General features: G+C 42.8%; 1 protein-coding gene across 1 annotated transcript in view; it reads left to right on the plus strand.

Annotated features, from left to right (window-relative positions):
- Nucleotides 1–60: 60 nt before the first annotated feature.
- The window catches only part of MOSMO (modulator of smoothened), a 53,820-nt gene continuing 35,858 nt past the window's right edge, over nt 61–18,022 (plus strand). The window contains exon 1 of the mRNA XM_079954080.1: nt 61–397. Coding sequence (XP_079810206.1) covers nt 292–397 — 106 coding nt within the window. The 5' untranslated portion in view covers nt 61–291. The remainder of the gene's footprint in view (nt 398–18,022) is intronic.

The raw sequence follows: 18,022 nt of genomic DNA on the forward strand, positions 1-18,022 counted from the left end.
AGTGTGAAAGGCGCGGGGAGAGATGAGGACGAGGGCGTGAGCTTTCCCTTCCGGGTTGCGCGGCGGCTGCTCGGGTTTTGCTTCCGGCGCCGTCCCGAGTCGGGACGCGGGGGGGCCCCGAGCCCGCTCCTGTGGCAGCGGCTCCCTGAGGGCGGCGGCGGCGGCGGGGTGACGGCGAGCGCGTCTGCTGCGGAGCCGGAAGGCGAGCCGAGCCATGGAGCCGCGGCTGTGAGGAGCCCCCGGCCCGGGCCCCGCTCTTGGGAAGCCGGGCCGAGGCCGGAGCCGGAGGACATGGACAAACTGACCATCATCTCAGGATGCCTCTTTCTGGCCGCCGACATCTTCGCTATCGCCAGCCTGGCGAACCCGGACTGGATCAACACCGGCGAGTCCGCGGGTGGGTCAAAGCACGGAAGGACCAGGCAGGACGGCTGGCGGGAGGCGGTGGGAGGGCAGGAGGGGGTCGGGTCGGGGCAGCGGGGTGGCAGCCTGGAGGGACAAACGCTGCAGCCGCTGTGGCGAGGGGTGGCCGGCTCTGCAGGGAGCCGGAGGGCTAAGTGAGGTCGGACCCAAGGCTCCTAAGCGGCTGGCTGCTGCAGGGACCGAGGTGCTGCGCGCTGCGTGGTCTGTTTGTGTTTTGGAAGAAGAAGGGGGGGGCGGCGAAGTGCATTGGGAAGAAGCAGGGGGGGGCTGGATCCAGCTCTCCCCACGAGGTCGGTTGTTGTGGAAATCGGGGCATCTAGGCATTCACCGTGACCCGACACTGTTCCTGTGTTTGGGGACCGGAGGAGTTCGGGGTTGGGGGCAAGGGTCGTGGCGGGGGACTCCAGCTCCCCAAGCAGTTGGCCACGGTGGGAACCAACGTGCTGGACTCGATGGGCATTTGGCTTGCTTGTGTTTTGGAAGCAGAGGAGGAGCAGGAGGTGAAATACTGGGGCAGGCAAAGGGGGAGAAGGTGTCCATCTGGCCAGATCTTGCTCTCAGAAACCTAACCTTTGCCTAGGGTGATTCTTCGTAGAAAATTGCTGCTTGCTGTCTTGCCTGTTGGTGATTTTGTTAAGTCCTTTCATCATCCCCGTGGAAAGGAGGGATGAAACACTACCAGTGAGAGCCAGTGTGGTGTAGAGGTTAAGAGCGGTAGACTCGTAATCTGGGGAACCGGGTTCGTGTCTTCGCTCCTCCACATGCAGCTGCTGGGTGACCTTGGGCCAGTCACACTTCTTTGAAGTCTCTCAGCCCCACTCACCTCACAGAGTGTTTGTTGTGGGGGAAGAAGGGAAAGGAGAATGTTAGCCGCTTTGAGACTCCTGAAGGGGAGTGAAAGGCGGGATATCAAATCCAAACTCTTCTTCTTCTTCTACCAAATAAAATCTGAGATTGGAGGCTTTTAGCTGGGAAGTCGAGGGAATCAGTGGTGCTGTAGTGGTTAAATAGAACTTCCAAGCCCAGAGGCAGTATGCCAGAGAATATAGAGTACTGGGGCAACTTTAGAAGCGGTCTGTTACCTTCATGCCTTGTTTATTGGGTTTCCAGAGGCATCTGGCAGCAAATGATATTGGACTAGCTGAGCCTTTAGCCAGATCCAGCATAGCTCTTCTTGTATTTGGGAACAGAGAAATAACTCCTCACCCCTTACTACACAGAGTCATCAAGCCATTTCCTTGGAAGCGTAGGAGATGCAATAAACCCTGTTGGGGGAAACCACTGATGGAGTGGGGTTTGATGAGAATGGGTGAAGGATGGAGCAATTTCATTGTTAAAGTTTCTACTGCATCCTTGTGGCTTTGAGGACTTTGGCTGCAAGTCAGTTAGCAAGGCCCAGAGGTTATCAAATCTAATCCTCTGTCTGAAGATAGGTCCATCATGACACTAGCCCTCTCCAGTTATTCAACATCTAGACTGCATTCAGCTGCAGCTGAAAATCAGTTATTGTGTAGAATGTGAGTTTACTGAAAATAAATATAATGTTCCACTGTTTGTTGTTAATGGGAGGTTCTGCCTCATAATGTGTTTGAGAAATGAATGTGCAATCCTGGCATGGCATCTGTGATAATTTACAGAAAAGTAGAAAAAACAATTATCCTAACAGCTTGGAAGGGCTGCGCATCAGATAAGCGATGAAAGGCAGATGACACTGGCAAATTATGTGAGTATAAATTGTGTTTAGGCTTGCTATTTAGTCCTTCAAAAATTGGTGTATGCTCCTTGCGTATGATGGCACACTAGACTTGCACAGATATTATTTTTAAAGGATCAGGGGAATGAAATTTGCAAACTAGCATCATTCTGGTTGGGGGAACAATTCTTGCTCTATCCATGAAGGGCAGTCAGTCCAAGCTGTTCCTTGAGATGTGGCAAGTGTGAACAGGGATGAAAGTAGTGGTTTGGATCCAGAGTTTGTGTGAATGGAAACTGCTTGGGCAACAGAAGTTTCCTTCACTATGCATCCCCTGAAAAATGTTCTTTCCTGGAGTATGGTGTGTGGGAAGAAAATTGGACAGAGACTGCACAAGCACAGAGACAGGCAATGTTGTTGGACTATAACTCCCATCTGCCACAGTAAGAGTGGCCAATGGCCAGAGATGATTGGAATTGTAGTCCCAACAATGTATGGAGGGCATTGCATTGACTACTTCTACCTAAAAAGAGGTACTCTGGCTTGAGTAACCTGGGTTTGGAGAGCTTAGAGTTCTTGAAACCTTTTTTTTTTTTTTTGCATTATATTGCCCTGATAGGGAGTGAAAGTCAGAGGGGAATAGACAAGGGAAATGCATTACTAGAGAAAGAGAAGTTGAACCTGAAATAAAGGTTGTATGTGTGTGTGTGTTGGATACCAAAAACTATCTCAACTGTGGTCAGACAACATCTGTGTCATCTTTGGACATGTAATAAGGGCTGGTCTGCCATCTCTTAATTGTACTAAAGCAGATACATTGTTATGGTGAGATATATTGCTGAAGGAATTGATCCCCGCCCCCCCCCTTTCAGCTTGATGAATCTGAATTGGATCACTATTTGCTTTGTAAATAAATGTGATAATGAGTAGCAGCCACTTGAAGCTATACTGGGATGTCAGCATAGGTTTCATTGGTGCTGGTGTTTAGTTTTTCTGATGCAACTGTAAATGCTAACCTTTTTGTGGGTGAACTTCCTGAAATAAGGACGTAAATTGCAGTGCTAGAGGGTACAACAACCAGAATAGATTTAATTAATGCCAAGGAGTTCACCGCGTTGACACGCAGTTAAGTCTACCTGATACCAGAGGCTTACTGTAGTAAGGGACATTTTATCCTCCTTTTGTCTTATTTCTGACAGTACAGTCTTAGTTTTATGATAGCAAGTAGCACTATTTCCTTGGCGTGCTGATGTTTGTGAATCTTGGGAAGTGCTGAGAAAAGGTTTTTTAATTCCAACAATCAGCTAATGAAAGTGTTAAGCAACCCCCCCATTAGTCAGTTCCTTTTAAGGGTTGGACTTGTGGGAAAGTGGAAGGCCTTCCAATGATTGTGTGTTCTTTGGAAGCTGGAAGTAGCCTTCTGACAAAGACGGACGACAACTCATTGTATGTATGTGCCCGTGTGATCATTGTGTATAGGATGATTAACAAATTTACTCTGATCAGCTTAGAATCTTATATTTGATCCATGGGAAAAGGCACTGGGAAATGGAGATGAGAGAAGCTGGGAACTACTGCAACCATTTAGTAAATCTGGACAATATAGCTGTTTTTTTTCCTCCCTTTGCTTACGTTTTCTTCTGATCTCTGCTTTGGAACTGCAAAATTTCAGTGTAGGGTTATGCTTCACACATTTTTTAGAAGACAAGTCTCTAAAGTAGATTTTTGCAATCTTATTGTGTGTTTGTTGTTTAAGTTACATCGCCCCCTGTCCTCCAAATCTTTGTTATCATTTTCATATTTTCATCATTCGATTTGTCAGTTCCATCAGGGCCTAAATAAACCGACCACAACATACAGTGACCTTCCGGTCCTCAAAAGCTGTGAAAGCACAGAGACCATTCCATCTTTATGAGAGTAAATTCAAGGATTTGGGTCTCCTTACCTTTTGAGGACGGGCATTGCAAAGCAAGATGGTTAGCAGTGAGGCAGTCATTGGGGACTGGAGCATGTATGGCCGCAGGCATAATAATTCACTCTCTGCAGGAGCTGGATTGCATTTTTTAAAATGCACCAAGGATGTCTCTTACATTGTGTGCTAATGTAATGTTATTGGCCTTCATGTTTTTCCTGAAGTTTAATGCCAGTAGACTTCGCTGTAGACGTGATTGTTTATTTAAATATTTTCATTTAGTCACATTTCAATAGTATATAGTTTTTCCGCTTTCTTTGAGGCCTCCCTGTGGCAACAGCAGTTGCTTTCTACTCCTTTGCTTGTTCGCAAGAATGCGGTAGATAAAAATTTGGTACCGTTTGTAGCATTATTTGACATGACTGTCCTAAATAACCAGCCATTGTTTTTCTTGGCAAATAAATAAATCACTGGCTGGGAAAAATTTTGTGGAGCCTGCAAAAGTCAGGTATCTTGTTCTGTTTCTGTGTAACAGTGGTCGCACACTGCTTTTGACGTATACATTTCCACTGGGCACTGTTCAGCCATTGGATAGAATGCATGCAAACAGCAGCATGATTTAATTTCATAGCAACCTAAAATTGGGCTACTTCCAATGAAATTGAGGGCACCCGAAAAGTGGGCCTATCTGGGGAATTCCCTGAGATCCCTGTTCTTTATTTAGATGAAACAAATGTACACTCCTTTTCAGCTGCCATTAATGGCTCTTCAAAGTGGTCCACAATAACACAATCAAATGTCGAAACAGAATAAAAAAAAATCCTTCCAATAGCACCTTAGAGACCAACTAAGTTTGTTATTGGTATGAGCTTTCGTGTATGCACACACAAAAGCTCATACCAATAACAAACTTAGTTGGTCTCTAAGGTGCTACTAGAAGGAATGTTTTTATTTTGTTTTGACTACGGCAGATCAACACGGCTACCTACCTGTAACCACAAACAAATGTGTTTGTGAGGCCCTCACAATGACTGTTCCCATGAAGTGTATCCAAGAAGTATGTCCAAGTTGTTTGTGAATATTGTTGTTCTGCTGCCCAGAGAGAATTCCCAAGAAGAGATTAACCTGTTCTTTAACTGATTTTTCTTGGGAGTAACAGAATCTGTTCATGGTCCTGGGAGGCTGATGTTCACCTGAGTCCTCTCTCTACTCCTTCTGGCTGCTGTTAGTCAGATCAGGGATGAGGAACCTGTGGTCCTCCAAATGTTCTTGGAATCCCAACTCCCATCATCTGCTGGCATGACCAATGATTACAGTTTATGGAAGTTCTGGTCCAACAGCATTTGGAGCACCACGGGTTATCCCCCCCCCCCATCAGCCAGAGGAAGGTCTGCTCAATAGACATTGTAAAAGAAAGCAAGTTTTTCAGGTTAAACATTCTCCCTTATTTGTACTGTACTTCTCTGCTAGTCATTAAATATCAATTAATTTGATGCTTTGGCTGCACTTCACGAACCTTGCTCTGTTGTGTTTTTAAAACGTGTTGCAAAGGTGCTAACTATCCTTTGTAACCTTAGCAAATCTTAAGCTTCCACTGATTTTTCTCAAGCTCTGTACTGTTTAGTTGGCATTTTGGTGAACTTTGGTTTAGTTTGCTATTTCCCTTTTTCGGTCCTAAAGAGAGAGAAAATTAATAGTCTTAACAGCAGAAGACACCGCAGCGTATGAAAGGAACACTTCATACTATTGCTTTGATACTGAGTGGACATCTGGTATGTTTCTGCTAAAGTGGCACAGTAAATATTTTAAAGTGTGTCTTTGTTCCAGAGGTAAATACTGTTGCGTCTGGGCGTAAAATGTGTGGTTTTAATACTCTGTTAATAAATTGTATTTGTATTTGCATGCAGCTCTTCTACCAGTTGGTTCCCAGTTGGGTAGATAAGCAACACAAACTCTGAATTAAAAAAACGCAGTAAGAACAGCAATTAAAAACAGTGGATTGAAACTTTTAGCTTTTTTGGATCCTGTAAACAAAGGATGGGGAGTCTGTGGTCTACCAGATGCTCCCACAATCTCAGATAATCCCAGACAATTGGCAATGCAGGCAGGGACTGATGGGCAGGAGTCCAAAAGCACCTGAAGGGCCACAGATTGGAGCATGAACAGGGGTCCTCAGTCATGCTCCCTGCATCATCAGATTACATTTCCTTTTAATCTGAGGGGAGTTTGCCTCAGTGCAGACTGACAAAATGGGCAAGGCCTTGTTTTTGACTAGGCTTTCAGCTTACTTTAAAGAAGTATGTTGCTTCTGAAGCTCAGCAAAACTGCAGGGAATGAGACAAGTAGCTTAAATAATGCAAACTGCCGCTATGGAAAAGATAGCTCATGGAACGCTAGATCTAGTTTCTTTGTTATTTCTGAACTATATGAAAGTATTTAGGCTGCAATCTGATGTGCATTTATCTTTGAACTAAGCTCCACTGAACGCAAAGGGGGTGCCTTTCTCAGCACTTTTTCCTGGAGATCTTTTGAACCTTACCAGGAATTAAATCAAAGAATGTGCTCTACCTGTGAGCTTCACTTAAGTTGTGTTGGACCACCATGATATAAATAATAGAATTGGGAACCTTTGGCCCTCCCAGATGTTGGACTCCAATTTCTATTGACACTAGCCAGTGGGCAGTTAATGGGAGTTGCAGGGTTCAAAATTAGCAGGGCTCCAGGCGCATTTTGTGCCTAAAGATTCTCCATTTGCAAGCACCTCAAAAAGTCTGGGTGTCATTTTTTGCGCCTGGCTGACACTCAAGAATTACTGAAATGCATGTGCTTTGAAGCTTCAAAGTGTATGTTAAGGATAGACAATATGTTAGTTAAGGAGCTTAACAATAAAGAGTAGCGTGTTTTGAAAACTGAAGTATGGTACCAATATTTTTATTGTAAACACCAAATGAAACATGTATTAACAGTTTCTGCTAAAAATGTGATTTTAACAATGTGTCACTTAGTTGAATTGCGTATTAGTTCATGCTTATCAAAATAATAAATAAAAAGTGTTGTCGCCCCCCCCAAGTGGCTACTAGACATTCTGTTTTGGTGCCCCACACCCAGGTCCCAGAAGCCATTTGCCTCCTAGTTTTTGTATCCCAGTTTCCAACACTGGGAAGTTGTATTCCAACAACATCTGGGGGGGCACGGCTTCCCCATCTGTAGGTGCCTTTATTTAGGGCAGAGGGAAGTGTGCAGAAGAGATGTTTTGACATTTTAAAGCTGTAACTTGATTGCTGGGAACTGGAAACACTTGTGAGTTGTAATTGCCTGTCCCCGCCCCAAAGCAAACCGCTTTTCAATGTATCAGAAGGGAAGCTTGTGTGTTTATGAAATCTCATAATGAATGCCTGTGCCTTCAATTATATTTCAAGCAGTAGTCAAGCAGCTGCCTTGCGAGCATCTGTTCAGTGTCAGTGCGCAACACAGAAAGTAACTGCGTTATACCTGTCGTGAAATTTAGATGCTAAATCCCTGCGGGTAACTCAACAAAATGAGGAACGCTCACAACCACTTAGACTGATACATATTTTCACATATGGCCATATTGGCTGCAATTGATATTTCAGGCATGCTGTCGTGTTGACTTGTGTGCAGCTACTGTTAAATAGTAAACTTCAGTTGGCTGTGCAACTGTGAAATGTAATATTTTTTTTTTTTTTGCAAGTGACCTTGCTCCTCTTCTCATTTAAACAGCCCTGTAAGCTGAGATACTGTGACAGTAATAAGTTATGAATTTTAATGATGTATTTTAACTGCCAAACTAGTTTACTCACACTGGCATCTTCCAGCTTTCCTAGAGCATTTTCCATATGGACGGTTGGTAGTTTATCAAGCCGTTAATCAAAGAATACGGTCTGGGGATAGGTTGCTGTGCTGCATATTTAAAACAGGTCTATTACATAAAAAAGTTGCCTTCCTCTGAGTTAGACCATTGGACCATTTCGCTCAGTATTGGCCACACTGACTGGTAGCAGATCTCTAGGGCATGGGTAGGCAAACTAAGGCCCGGGGGCCGGATGTGGCCCAATTGCCTTTTTTAAAAAAATTGTATTCATTTTTCATTTTTGTTCATTACATACATCTCAAATTCTTAACATTTGCTGTATATTCCTCCCTCCCTCCCTCCCCTCCCAGACTTCCCCCAACTTGTGTTTCTGGTTTGTTTCTGTTTTCACCCGCTTTGCTATCTCTCAACAGAAAAGTTATTAATAACATAACATCAAACCTTGAAAATATAGAAATAAAATTAAATACATCATCTTATTTCACTATCTTCCAAACATTTTCTGATGTGAATAATGTGAATGTTTATTTAAATCCTGCCATCAAGTCTGTTGCCTTTGTTTCTGCAAATATAATATGAATGGTTCCCAATCTTTTTCAAAGTATCTGTTGTCTTTTTCTCTTAGTCTTTCTGTCATTTTTGCCAGTTCTGCATAGTTCTGCAATCGTCTTCTATATCTGGCCCACGGACGGTCCAGTTATCAGCGTGTTTTTACATGAGTAGAATGTGTCCTTTTATTTCAAATGCATCTCTGGGTTGTTTGTGGGGCATAGGAATTTGTTCATTTTTTTCCTTTTCAGAATATAGTCTGGCCCCCCACAAGGTCTGAGGGACAGTGGACCAGCCCTCTGCTGAAAAAGTTTGCTGACCCCTGCTCTAGGGCTTCAGACAGGGAGCATTTCCCAGAGACTGAACTTTGCATGCAAAGAAGTGTTGGAACGACAGTGAGATTTGCTAGTCTCACTGTCCCAACTCCTGCAATTCTGAACAAGAAGATGATCTACGGCTGAGCTATGGCCCTTCCTCAGCATTGCACCTTGCGGTTTGCACATTTGCACTTCAGAAGTAGGTGCAAAACAGCAGTTGTGTTTCCTTACTTACGGCATTTACAACTGGGGATATTCTCAAACTCCTTAAGTCTATAAATGGAATGTAGTAAGGAACAGAATGAAAAATCTACATTTGCGGTATTCACTTCAGCATTGGCTACATGGGAAAGCCTGGCCACAGCGCACCATGCATTAGTTATTTCAAGAGTCAATTACTGCAATGAACTTTATATGGGGCTCCCCTTGAGCTTCATCTGGAAGCTGCAGTTAGTGCAGAATCCTGCAGCATGATTGCTGATAGGAGTGAGACCTTGTCAGCATATAACCCCTGTGCTCCGAGATCTGTACTGCTTCTCAGTTGTCTACTGGTCCAAGTTCAGTGTGTCGCTATTAGCATATAAAGCCCTTAGCAACTTTTTAGCACCTGCTAAAAATATTTTTGTTTAGATAAGCCTACCCAGAAATCTGGAATGTTGACGTGTGCTTGAATGTGTTTTTAGGTTTTTGCTGGTTTTAATTTTTGAATGTTTTAACTGTGGATAGCTCAGTTGGTAGAGCATGAGACTCTTAATCTCAGGGATGTGGGTTCAGGCCCGACCTTGGGCAAAACATTCCTGCATCGCAGGGGATTGGATTGGATGACCCTCATGGTCTATTCTTGTGAAATAGTTGTTCTTAACTGTTTTTACATATCTTTTTATTCTTTTTGTAAACATCTTTAATGCAGGTTTCCTTGCAATCAAACAGCATACAAATTTTATTAAATAAATAACAGTAAGTCGTGGTTTATTATGAATGAGCTGCATTTGCTTCAGATTCACTCCTCCTATGTTGCCAATGAGATAATAGCTTCCCATTTTGCCCAAACCAGGAATCATGTTTATTAAAATCAATCATTTATTATATTTTTATCCCACTTTTTCGCTGAAGAGTCTTTGCCCTTGAGGAAGACCTTGGTTTGTACGCATTGGGCAGTCTTTACAGAATTAAACTACAATATTTGAGCACCAGCTGGAGACCAGTTTCATCCTTTCCTCTTCATTTTTTTTAAAATAATATTTATTAAAGATTTTCAAATATAACAGAAAAAGAAAAACATCCAAATTAAAACCTTATTTTCATTGGCATCTTTCCAGGACTTCCCCTCCCCTCCCCCTCTTGTATTCCAATTCTTTCAAATAGATTCAACAAATTCTTACCCCAAATTTTAAAATTATTATCATTGGCCCAATTAAAAAAAAAAAAAATTTCCCATCCCCTAAAATCGACCTGTTCCCTTCCACGAGTTCCCCTCTTTAATATGCAATACAGATTAAGATAAACAGAAAGATAAAAAAAAGAATAAAATGTAATTTAACACCCTTTGGATTCCAAATTTCCCTCCCCCCTTTCCCGGTTGCGTTCCCAATGTCCATCAATGTCTACTGTCATCCTGGAGCTCCCACATCTAAACCACAGTCCTTCACCAGTCCGCTTTGCCGTCTTTTTATTAGTCTTTGCCATCTTTTGGTCATCTTTGGTTTCACATGTCCAATCTTGGAAGGAGTCTATCTTCCAACTTTGTCCAGTTCTTGTTATTCTTATTGTTCTTGTTGTTCTCTCTCCTCCTCTTTTTTTTTTCCCCCCTGCTCTCCTGCACAAATGTTCTAATTCCAAAAAGCTTCTAATTCCTCTGCAGAGGCTTTGTTATTCAGGAACAAAACATTACGTCAAGTCCCTTCCATTCTTCAATAGATAAATCTATTGTCTCCTTTAGTGTGTAGACCTCTGTAGACAAAATAGTGTTCCATTTCTGCAGTTTCCCAGGCGATAAAAAGTCCTATTCAAATTCGATGCCAACAATACTTGTAGTGTCCCACAGCTCCTCTAGAGGGATTATAGTAACTCAGTTTCCTTCCCGATCACACCCAACAGTCAAAGTAACTTATTATTCCTTATTTTAAACAATTTATATCCAATTTGTAACAAATGTGACCAGCAAAGTCCTCGTAACAAAGTTCTCTTTTTGTTCTTCCGCTTTGACAGCTCCTTTGACAGCTGTCAAAACCTCTATTTCTCCTCTCCCGGCACTCTTTCAGATCGCTCCCGGGGTTTCCGGGGGGGGGGGGGGTTGCATTTTAATTCACATTCCACTTTTCTCCTCCAGCCCAGTCTTAAAATTTTCCATCGCGAAGTTAATAACTTTATCAAAAAAAGGTTACACTCGATCTTAGTTGTCAAATCCTTTGCTTTAGCTCCTCTACAACAGGGGGGGAGGCTGACTTCCTTTTTGCACCTCCCCCGCTCGCTCTGAATTTAAATAGAATTTTTCCCCCTTTTTAATCCAAGTTCCAATTACTCACGGGTTATTCTTTTAAAGACCAAATTTTCAATGGAAGAAGTCAGCGCTCTCCGTCGAATGGCATGCGGCTTCGCTCGGCAGGGGAAGCGGAGGACTCACAGCACCCCCCCCGTCACCCGCTCTGCAGCCTTTAAAAAGGCTCCTTCGCGGGTCGGGGGGGCGCAAACGGTGCCCGCCGAGTCACCATGCCCATGGGTTTCAGCGCCCATGGTTTTTGAGGGTCCCCGCGTCGCTGGCGCGGTAGAACCCAGCCCCTGCCGAGCAGGCTCCCTCCGCCATTCGGCGATGGCGCCAACCCGGAAGTCCCATCCTTTCCTCTTCAAAGTTATCAGCAGATCCAGAAAGGTTCAGTCACTGCTTTTTCAAGCTCATGCAGATCAGAGACTGGGACAAATGCTTCTTATAGCCAGTGAGGAGGTAACAGTTGAAGTCCAGTTGTGTGATCTTTTCCCCAGCCGAGTGCATGGTTGACATCCTCACAGCAGATTTATTAAACGCTTTACAGTCAGCTAGATGGTTTCTGCCTCACCCTTGAGGAAACATGGCTCTAATGAAATCTGTCTTCCACATTTACGTGGGTTTGCCAAATAAACAGGAGTAATAAAGAGAAGACACTAAGTTGATGATATTGGTTCCTCCATCTGAAACAAGAGCAGCTGAATAAAACATTTAATATAGCTGTTGCCTGATAATCAGTTAGGGTTAAGATTTGGCATAAAAACTTAATTTTGCTTGGTTCTTCTAAACTAATATGCCTTTGAAATTAAACATTTGTCGTTACACACTTCAAAATGTTCTGTAATGCACTGGTAACATATACTGGTGAGTGGCATTACAGTGAAGGTTCTCAGAACTCTTATTTGCTGGCATGATCTTCAAAGTCTATAACACAGCTTACCCTGATGTGCTTTATATGGTGCACAAAGCCTTCTTCAGTGGTGTTTGCTTTGTAGCTCTTCTTTGAGCTGAAGAAATGTAAAATTTTCTGGGTATTACATTGTCGTAGGTAAAATGGTTTGTATTTTTCCTGAGATCTCTTTGGTGAGGGCATATACACAGAAGGCCTGGAGATGTAAGGAAGATAATGGAATTGCCCTTTGATTTGTATTGAAAGCACAAAATAAAACTTGCAAAATAAAACTTAATTTCTTGGTGTACCAGCTGCAGCACATGTCTTCTGAGGTCATAGATTTTGCCAAACCTCTATAGGAGGTGACTGAGTTCCTCTTTTTCATTTTGAGATAGAAGGTTTAATTTGTATATTCTTCTGTTTTAAAAAGCTTTTTATACAATAATATATTTTAACTTTTGATTGAGAGCATCTTCAGCTGGTGGGGTGGGGGAGGCACCCAGATTTAGTAATAAAATGTTCTAGCATGGTGCTTGCATTTTAATGCCCACTAAAATAAAATAAAAGATTGTTTCGGTGTCTCCGAGGAGGATGCATAGTTGAAACATTTAGGCAATTTTCATATAATAAATAAAGTGCCTGAAAAGTAGCAATTTAAGTCCTGTTTCTCTCCTTTTTCTGTCATCATTACATACATCAAAAGTATTGGAATAAAGGAAAGCAAATCATATGTAGCCTTTGGCGTTGGCTGATTCTCATAAATGCAGAAAATTGCAGACTGATTTTATTGCAATACTGTTGAGAGATTTTATTGCTTTAGTATGGATTCAGTCCTTCCCATTGGGTATGAATGGTCCCCCCCCTTTTTTTTTAAATAGGGTGGCCATCTCCTAATCCCATTTGCTCACTCATAATATTTGATAAATCAAATGGAACGTCGGTGTTTCTAAGCCTGGAAACAAGATCTAATTGTGGGTTTTAACAGCCTTCTCCTCCATATTGCCCGGTCTGCAGAGGTGCCTGGTTGTCCAGTAGATTAAAAATTTGAGACTAGCACCTAGGAATCTGAAGGTGCATAATCCCACCCACCCACCTACCCCATACCGTACTGCCAGTGATAGGGTTAAGCCTGGCCACAACTAAGGTGTAGTTCAGTTATACCCCACCCCCTTGTTGATATGGAATTGATTTTGCATCTATATTAAGGACCAAACTCATGAACATATTACTGTATCTTGAAATGTAAATAGCAGCCAAGAGGAAGTCTGAGTAGCCTCGTGACTGTAGGGATCTGGGCAAAAAACCCATCTCCTTGGAGCGACTGTTTGCATTTCAAGAGAAGCTTCCACTTTATGTCCTCAGAGGTTTCCCTTGAAATGTATGTAGTAGCTTCAGAGAGATGATTTTTGTCAGGTCTGTGGCAAGAAGGAGAGGGAGAGGTCAGCTTCTGTTTCACACACACACACACACACACACACACACACACCAAGCATGCTCAGTTTTTCCAGGGACTGCAATTTTCATAAAATTAAAGCTTGTGTATTAATTTCATCCATGCAATTAATGCCTAGTTTGGCCCTAGGCCATGGGCATTGTTTGTGACTCACTGTACAGTTCTTCCCCTCTCCCAACCCTAGTGGTCACTCTTCTTCTTACTGGAAGGTGTCCAGAAAGTACCATTGTCAATTCCTTGTTGAGGGGTCAGCACAGCCGAGCACAATGTAAACCCAATAATTGCACCAGATTGAAGCGATTGGAAAGATCGCTTCCAAGAAAGATGATTTTTAAAATTATTATTCTTGTCTAAGCCACCAAGTTGCAGTAGACTGCTTACCACTGGGCAGCGACTTTCAGATTTCTCTGCAAATCATATGTAGTCTGATGCAGAATTGATGAGCATCAACCTGATGAGTGAACGAAAGAATCTTGGCTTAGGTGTTTAGGAACGAAAAGGACTTGGAGGGGAATTTTAGTGGTCAAGACATAGACCTGTTTCTTTCTCTCTCTTGCTTTGTTTCCCAGTCTATGCATTTGTTCCCCAGAATATAAAAAAGGTGGCGTAAACCTATACGAGTTGTTTGTTGTTACTACGTAATTAGCTTAAAAGAAGCCACACTTCATCCAATTGCCAAGTAAACCTCATTGGAAAAATGTGATCTGTTAATGACTCCTGGCTTATTAAAAGCAGTTTCCCTTGCAGACAGTACTTGCACATGAATAGGATTATATAAAACATTGACTTGCATTTCTGCCAGAGTTAGGAAGAACTGTGGGTCACACTTTTCAACTTGGCCTACTTTTCTTCTTTAAAATAGGTAGCAGAGGAACTGTTCAAGTTTTCCTCCCTTTTTAATTTCTTTCCCTTTGACAGGCCTGTAACAAAAGCAGCTAGATGTAGTTCTTTTATTCTGCTGTGGGTTGCACTAACTGGCCAACTGAGCTTCAGTGCTTTGAGGCAAAAGTTGCACATAATTCTGACTTCTATTGCAATGACTGGGGCTTAATCCCTACTGTAGAAGTGTTGTATTTGAAGAGTTGGGGTATGATAATCTAAGGCAGAGGAAAATGGCCATAGTGATCAAAAGATTGAATACAAATGAATGAAATAACAAGGGAAGAGAATCCCATTCATATTTTAACTCAGGAACTCTTGCCACATACATGACAACATTTTCATGAACTGTTTGAGCTATGCATGCCACCGTCCTGTTGAATGTTGCCCAAGGTTCATTGGAAGAAATCCTCCATCTGAACAAAATTATTGACTCAAGGTCAAAGTGCGACTTGAATTTTGATAGCTCTAAAGATGAGTAGCTGTCAAGTGTTATCTGTGCACATACAAGGATGTGCAGTTTGTTCAAAGGGATAGCTGTCAGTATGCAAGATATTCTGCAGAAGTTACATATTGCCAATGACTTAACAGTCAGCTGTGATGGTTATATTTTAAAGAATTTGTGGAATAGATTTGACTGTTTGAGAATCTCTGCTTGCTCCACCCCCACCTCTTTTTAGCATTTTTTCATCTTTAGTTCAGTGTTGAAGGGGCAGAACATCAGTCCCTCTCTACAGCTTCTCTATCATCCTTCAGTTCATTTCTCCCTCTACCATCCCAGTCCATACCTCGTGTTAGAAATTAACCAGGCTCCAGGCACATTTTGCGACCGGCATGGGTCCAGTTGCGACCATGTGAAGATCTCTGGCTGCCAGGTTGGTAATTGGGGAAAGCAAAAGACCACATGGAGAAGGATCTGAAATATTTTTCTTGAAGCTTGAATTAGGTTTTTTTCTGGATTGTTTTATTTGACGTTTTAATGTGTTGTAAACTGCTTTGAGATTTGTTATTTAATATATGAAGTGGCATAGAGATGATGGTGGTGATGGTGATGATAATGATAATAAACAACTTCATTGTAAAAAAGAGAAGGCAGCTGCACAAAGAGAGACAGGAGAACCTGTTCTGAGCTTCCTGGAGGAGGGTAGATATGCTACTAGCAATTTCAAATTTTGCAAGGACACATGATAAGGAAGCTGGTGGGTTTCTGTGCTCAGGAATGCAATGGATTCTTCCTCCAGCTGGCTCCACTCAGTAGATGTTTTAGCCTTACCATAAAGTGCAAGGTAGTAGTTTGGGTTTTCTACAGAAGTATGGTGGTTTTCCCCATAGAGGTGCATGGCTATCTTTCATTTATGTCAGATAAGGTGAAGGTGTACTCATAGTCTATAAACAGGGCAAAAAGGCTAAATCTGCCAGTGGCAGCTTGTATTTATCCCATAAAATTCAATCTGACAACTGAGCCACACAGGCTGGTGATAGATGCTGCTCTTCATAATTTAGTCCAGTCTCTGGTTGCATTTCCTAGTTGTGTTGGAGAATGCACACAGAGAAGTTGTGAGACAGGTTTCTTAAAATATTTGTTTTATTTTGATATGTTAAAATTGAAAGCTGGAATGGAATTGCTTTATTGGCATGCTTTATTCAATCTGCATGATTTTATTCTGAGTTCAGAAATTAGAGGGGCATTTACTTCCGATTCTTGGCTGTATAGCTGGGTCAGAGTTACTAGCATTCTATTCTTTTCTGGATAATGTCCCTGAAATTGGGCAGGCTTCACAGTGCAGAATGAGAGCTGCTGTACCATAAATAAAGCATCATATGAAGATGCAGCAGGAGCTCCATCTTTCACCCTTTTCTGGAGAGCTTCCCAACTCCTGCATCCCCTTCTCTGGGAAGTCGGCCACACATCAATCACATGCCTGCATTGGAGATGTCAGCCACTGGTAAGTTCATTTCATTCTTCCTTACAACCTTTCTGAACGAGGTGCCTTCCATATGTTTTGAACTACAACCCCCATTAGGCCTTGTCAGCATGGCTAATGGTTGGAAATGATGGGAGTTGTAGTCCAACAACTTCTGAGAAACCACCAGGTTGGGATAGCCTGCCATTTACTATTTGCCCATCTTTTCCACCTTAGATATTTCAGTTGACTTGAGACTTAACGCTCACAGGATGCTGGGTTTATACTGGTTCTGTACAGTGAGGTTCATGCAGAACCACTTTCAGATTTCCTCATGCTAGCCGGCCATTGATTCATCAAATTCACTACTGATTGCCTTTCCCATCATCTGCTACCTGGTGGGAGATGCTAGGGGTGAAATCTGGGACATTTTGTATTCAAAGCATTGCTCTACTACTGAGCTATGGCCCCTGAGGATGGATACTTGCTATCTTTGGCGAGTTCCACCTGTGGGCTCCATTATGTATACAGTTGTACTTTGGATCCCAAATGCCTTGGTACTCTGACATTTTTGATCCCAAATGCCACAAACCCAGAAGGGAGTGTTCCTGTTTGCAAACGTTCTTTGGAACCCGAATGTCCAGCGGAGCTTCTGCGGCTTCTGATTGGCTGAGGAGCTTCCTTCAGCCAATCAGAAGCCACACTTTGGTTTCCGAACGTTTTGGTAGTCGAACAGACTTCCAGAACAGATTCCATTCAACTTCCAAGATATGACTGTGTTCCTTAATGTCTGTCCTCTTGTTCAGCACCTTTACAAGAGGCTATGAGGCAAGGTCACTGGTGTGCCTGGGCCCCATCTGCACAATGCATTTAGATCAACATCTTGCCACTTTGAACAGTCATGGTTCTATTTCCACTTCCAGATTTTAACCTCGCTAGAACTCTGTGAGGTAGTGACTAGCCCAGATTACCCAAATAGTTTCATGGCTGAGTTGGGTATTTGAGCCTGGGTCCTCCAGTCCAAACTCAAGGCTGGACAGCCGTAGTTCAGGTTTCTAGTTCAGGTTTCTCCCCTTACTGTATGGCTACCAGCTTCATCATGGCCTCCCACCTAGATTTTGTTGGTTTGGGGTGGACAGTGTATTTTGGTGATAATTAGGAAAACATTTTTAATAATGCTGCTTTCTATTTTCAGGTAGTTCTCAACAGAGTGGAATGCAGAACAGTCCTGAAGATGAGAGTTCAGACATGATTAAAACATGTTGTCAAGCTGCTGATGACATCCATGGCCCCAGCGCAACTCATTACCAAGGAGAGAGGCTGTGGCAAACAAAACTGGAAGGTTCAAGAGGAACTGCGCCTGGGAGAGCAGAAGACAGCCAAAGTGTGTGAGAAGCCAAAAGCCTGGACTTCTCCACAATCTCGTGTTGTGTTGAAAGGAGTAGATCCATGAGAATTTGCCCAGATTAATGATGGGCTAAAGCATGTGGTGGAGGTGGTTGCCTGGTTCAGACATCACAGAGTTACTCCGTGGTTTGTTGGAGCATAAAAGACCCGTGAGCTATAGTGCTTGCTCCCTTCTTTTCCTTCTGAAGTCCTTCCCCGCAGAGGAAACTTACTAGTTTCTAAACCACATTTTCCTTGAAGCCCAGACAAGGAAACTGGTTAAAATGTAATCTTCAAATC

This window comes from Podarcis cretensis, assembly GCF_951804945.1.
Source record: "Podarcis cretensis genome assembly, chromosome: 14".
In the NCBI taxonomy this organism is placed as follows: Eukaryota; Metazoa; Chordata; class Lepidosauria; order Squamata; family Lacertidae; genus Podarcis; species Podarcis cretensis.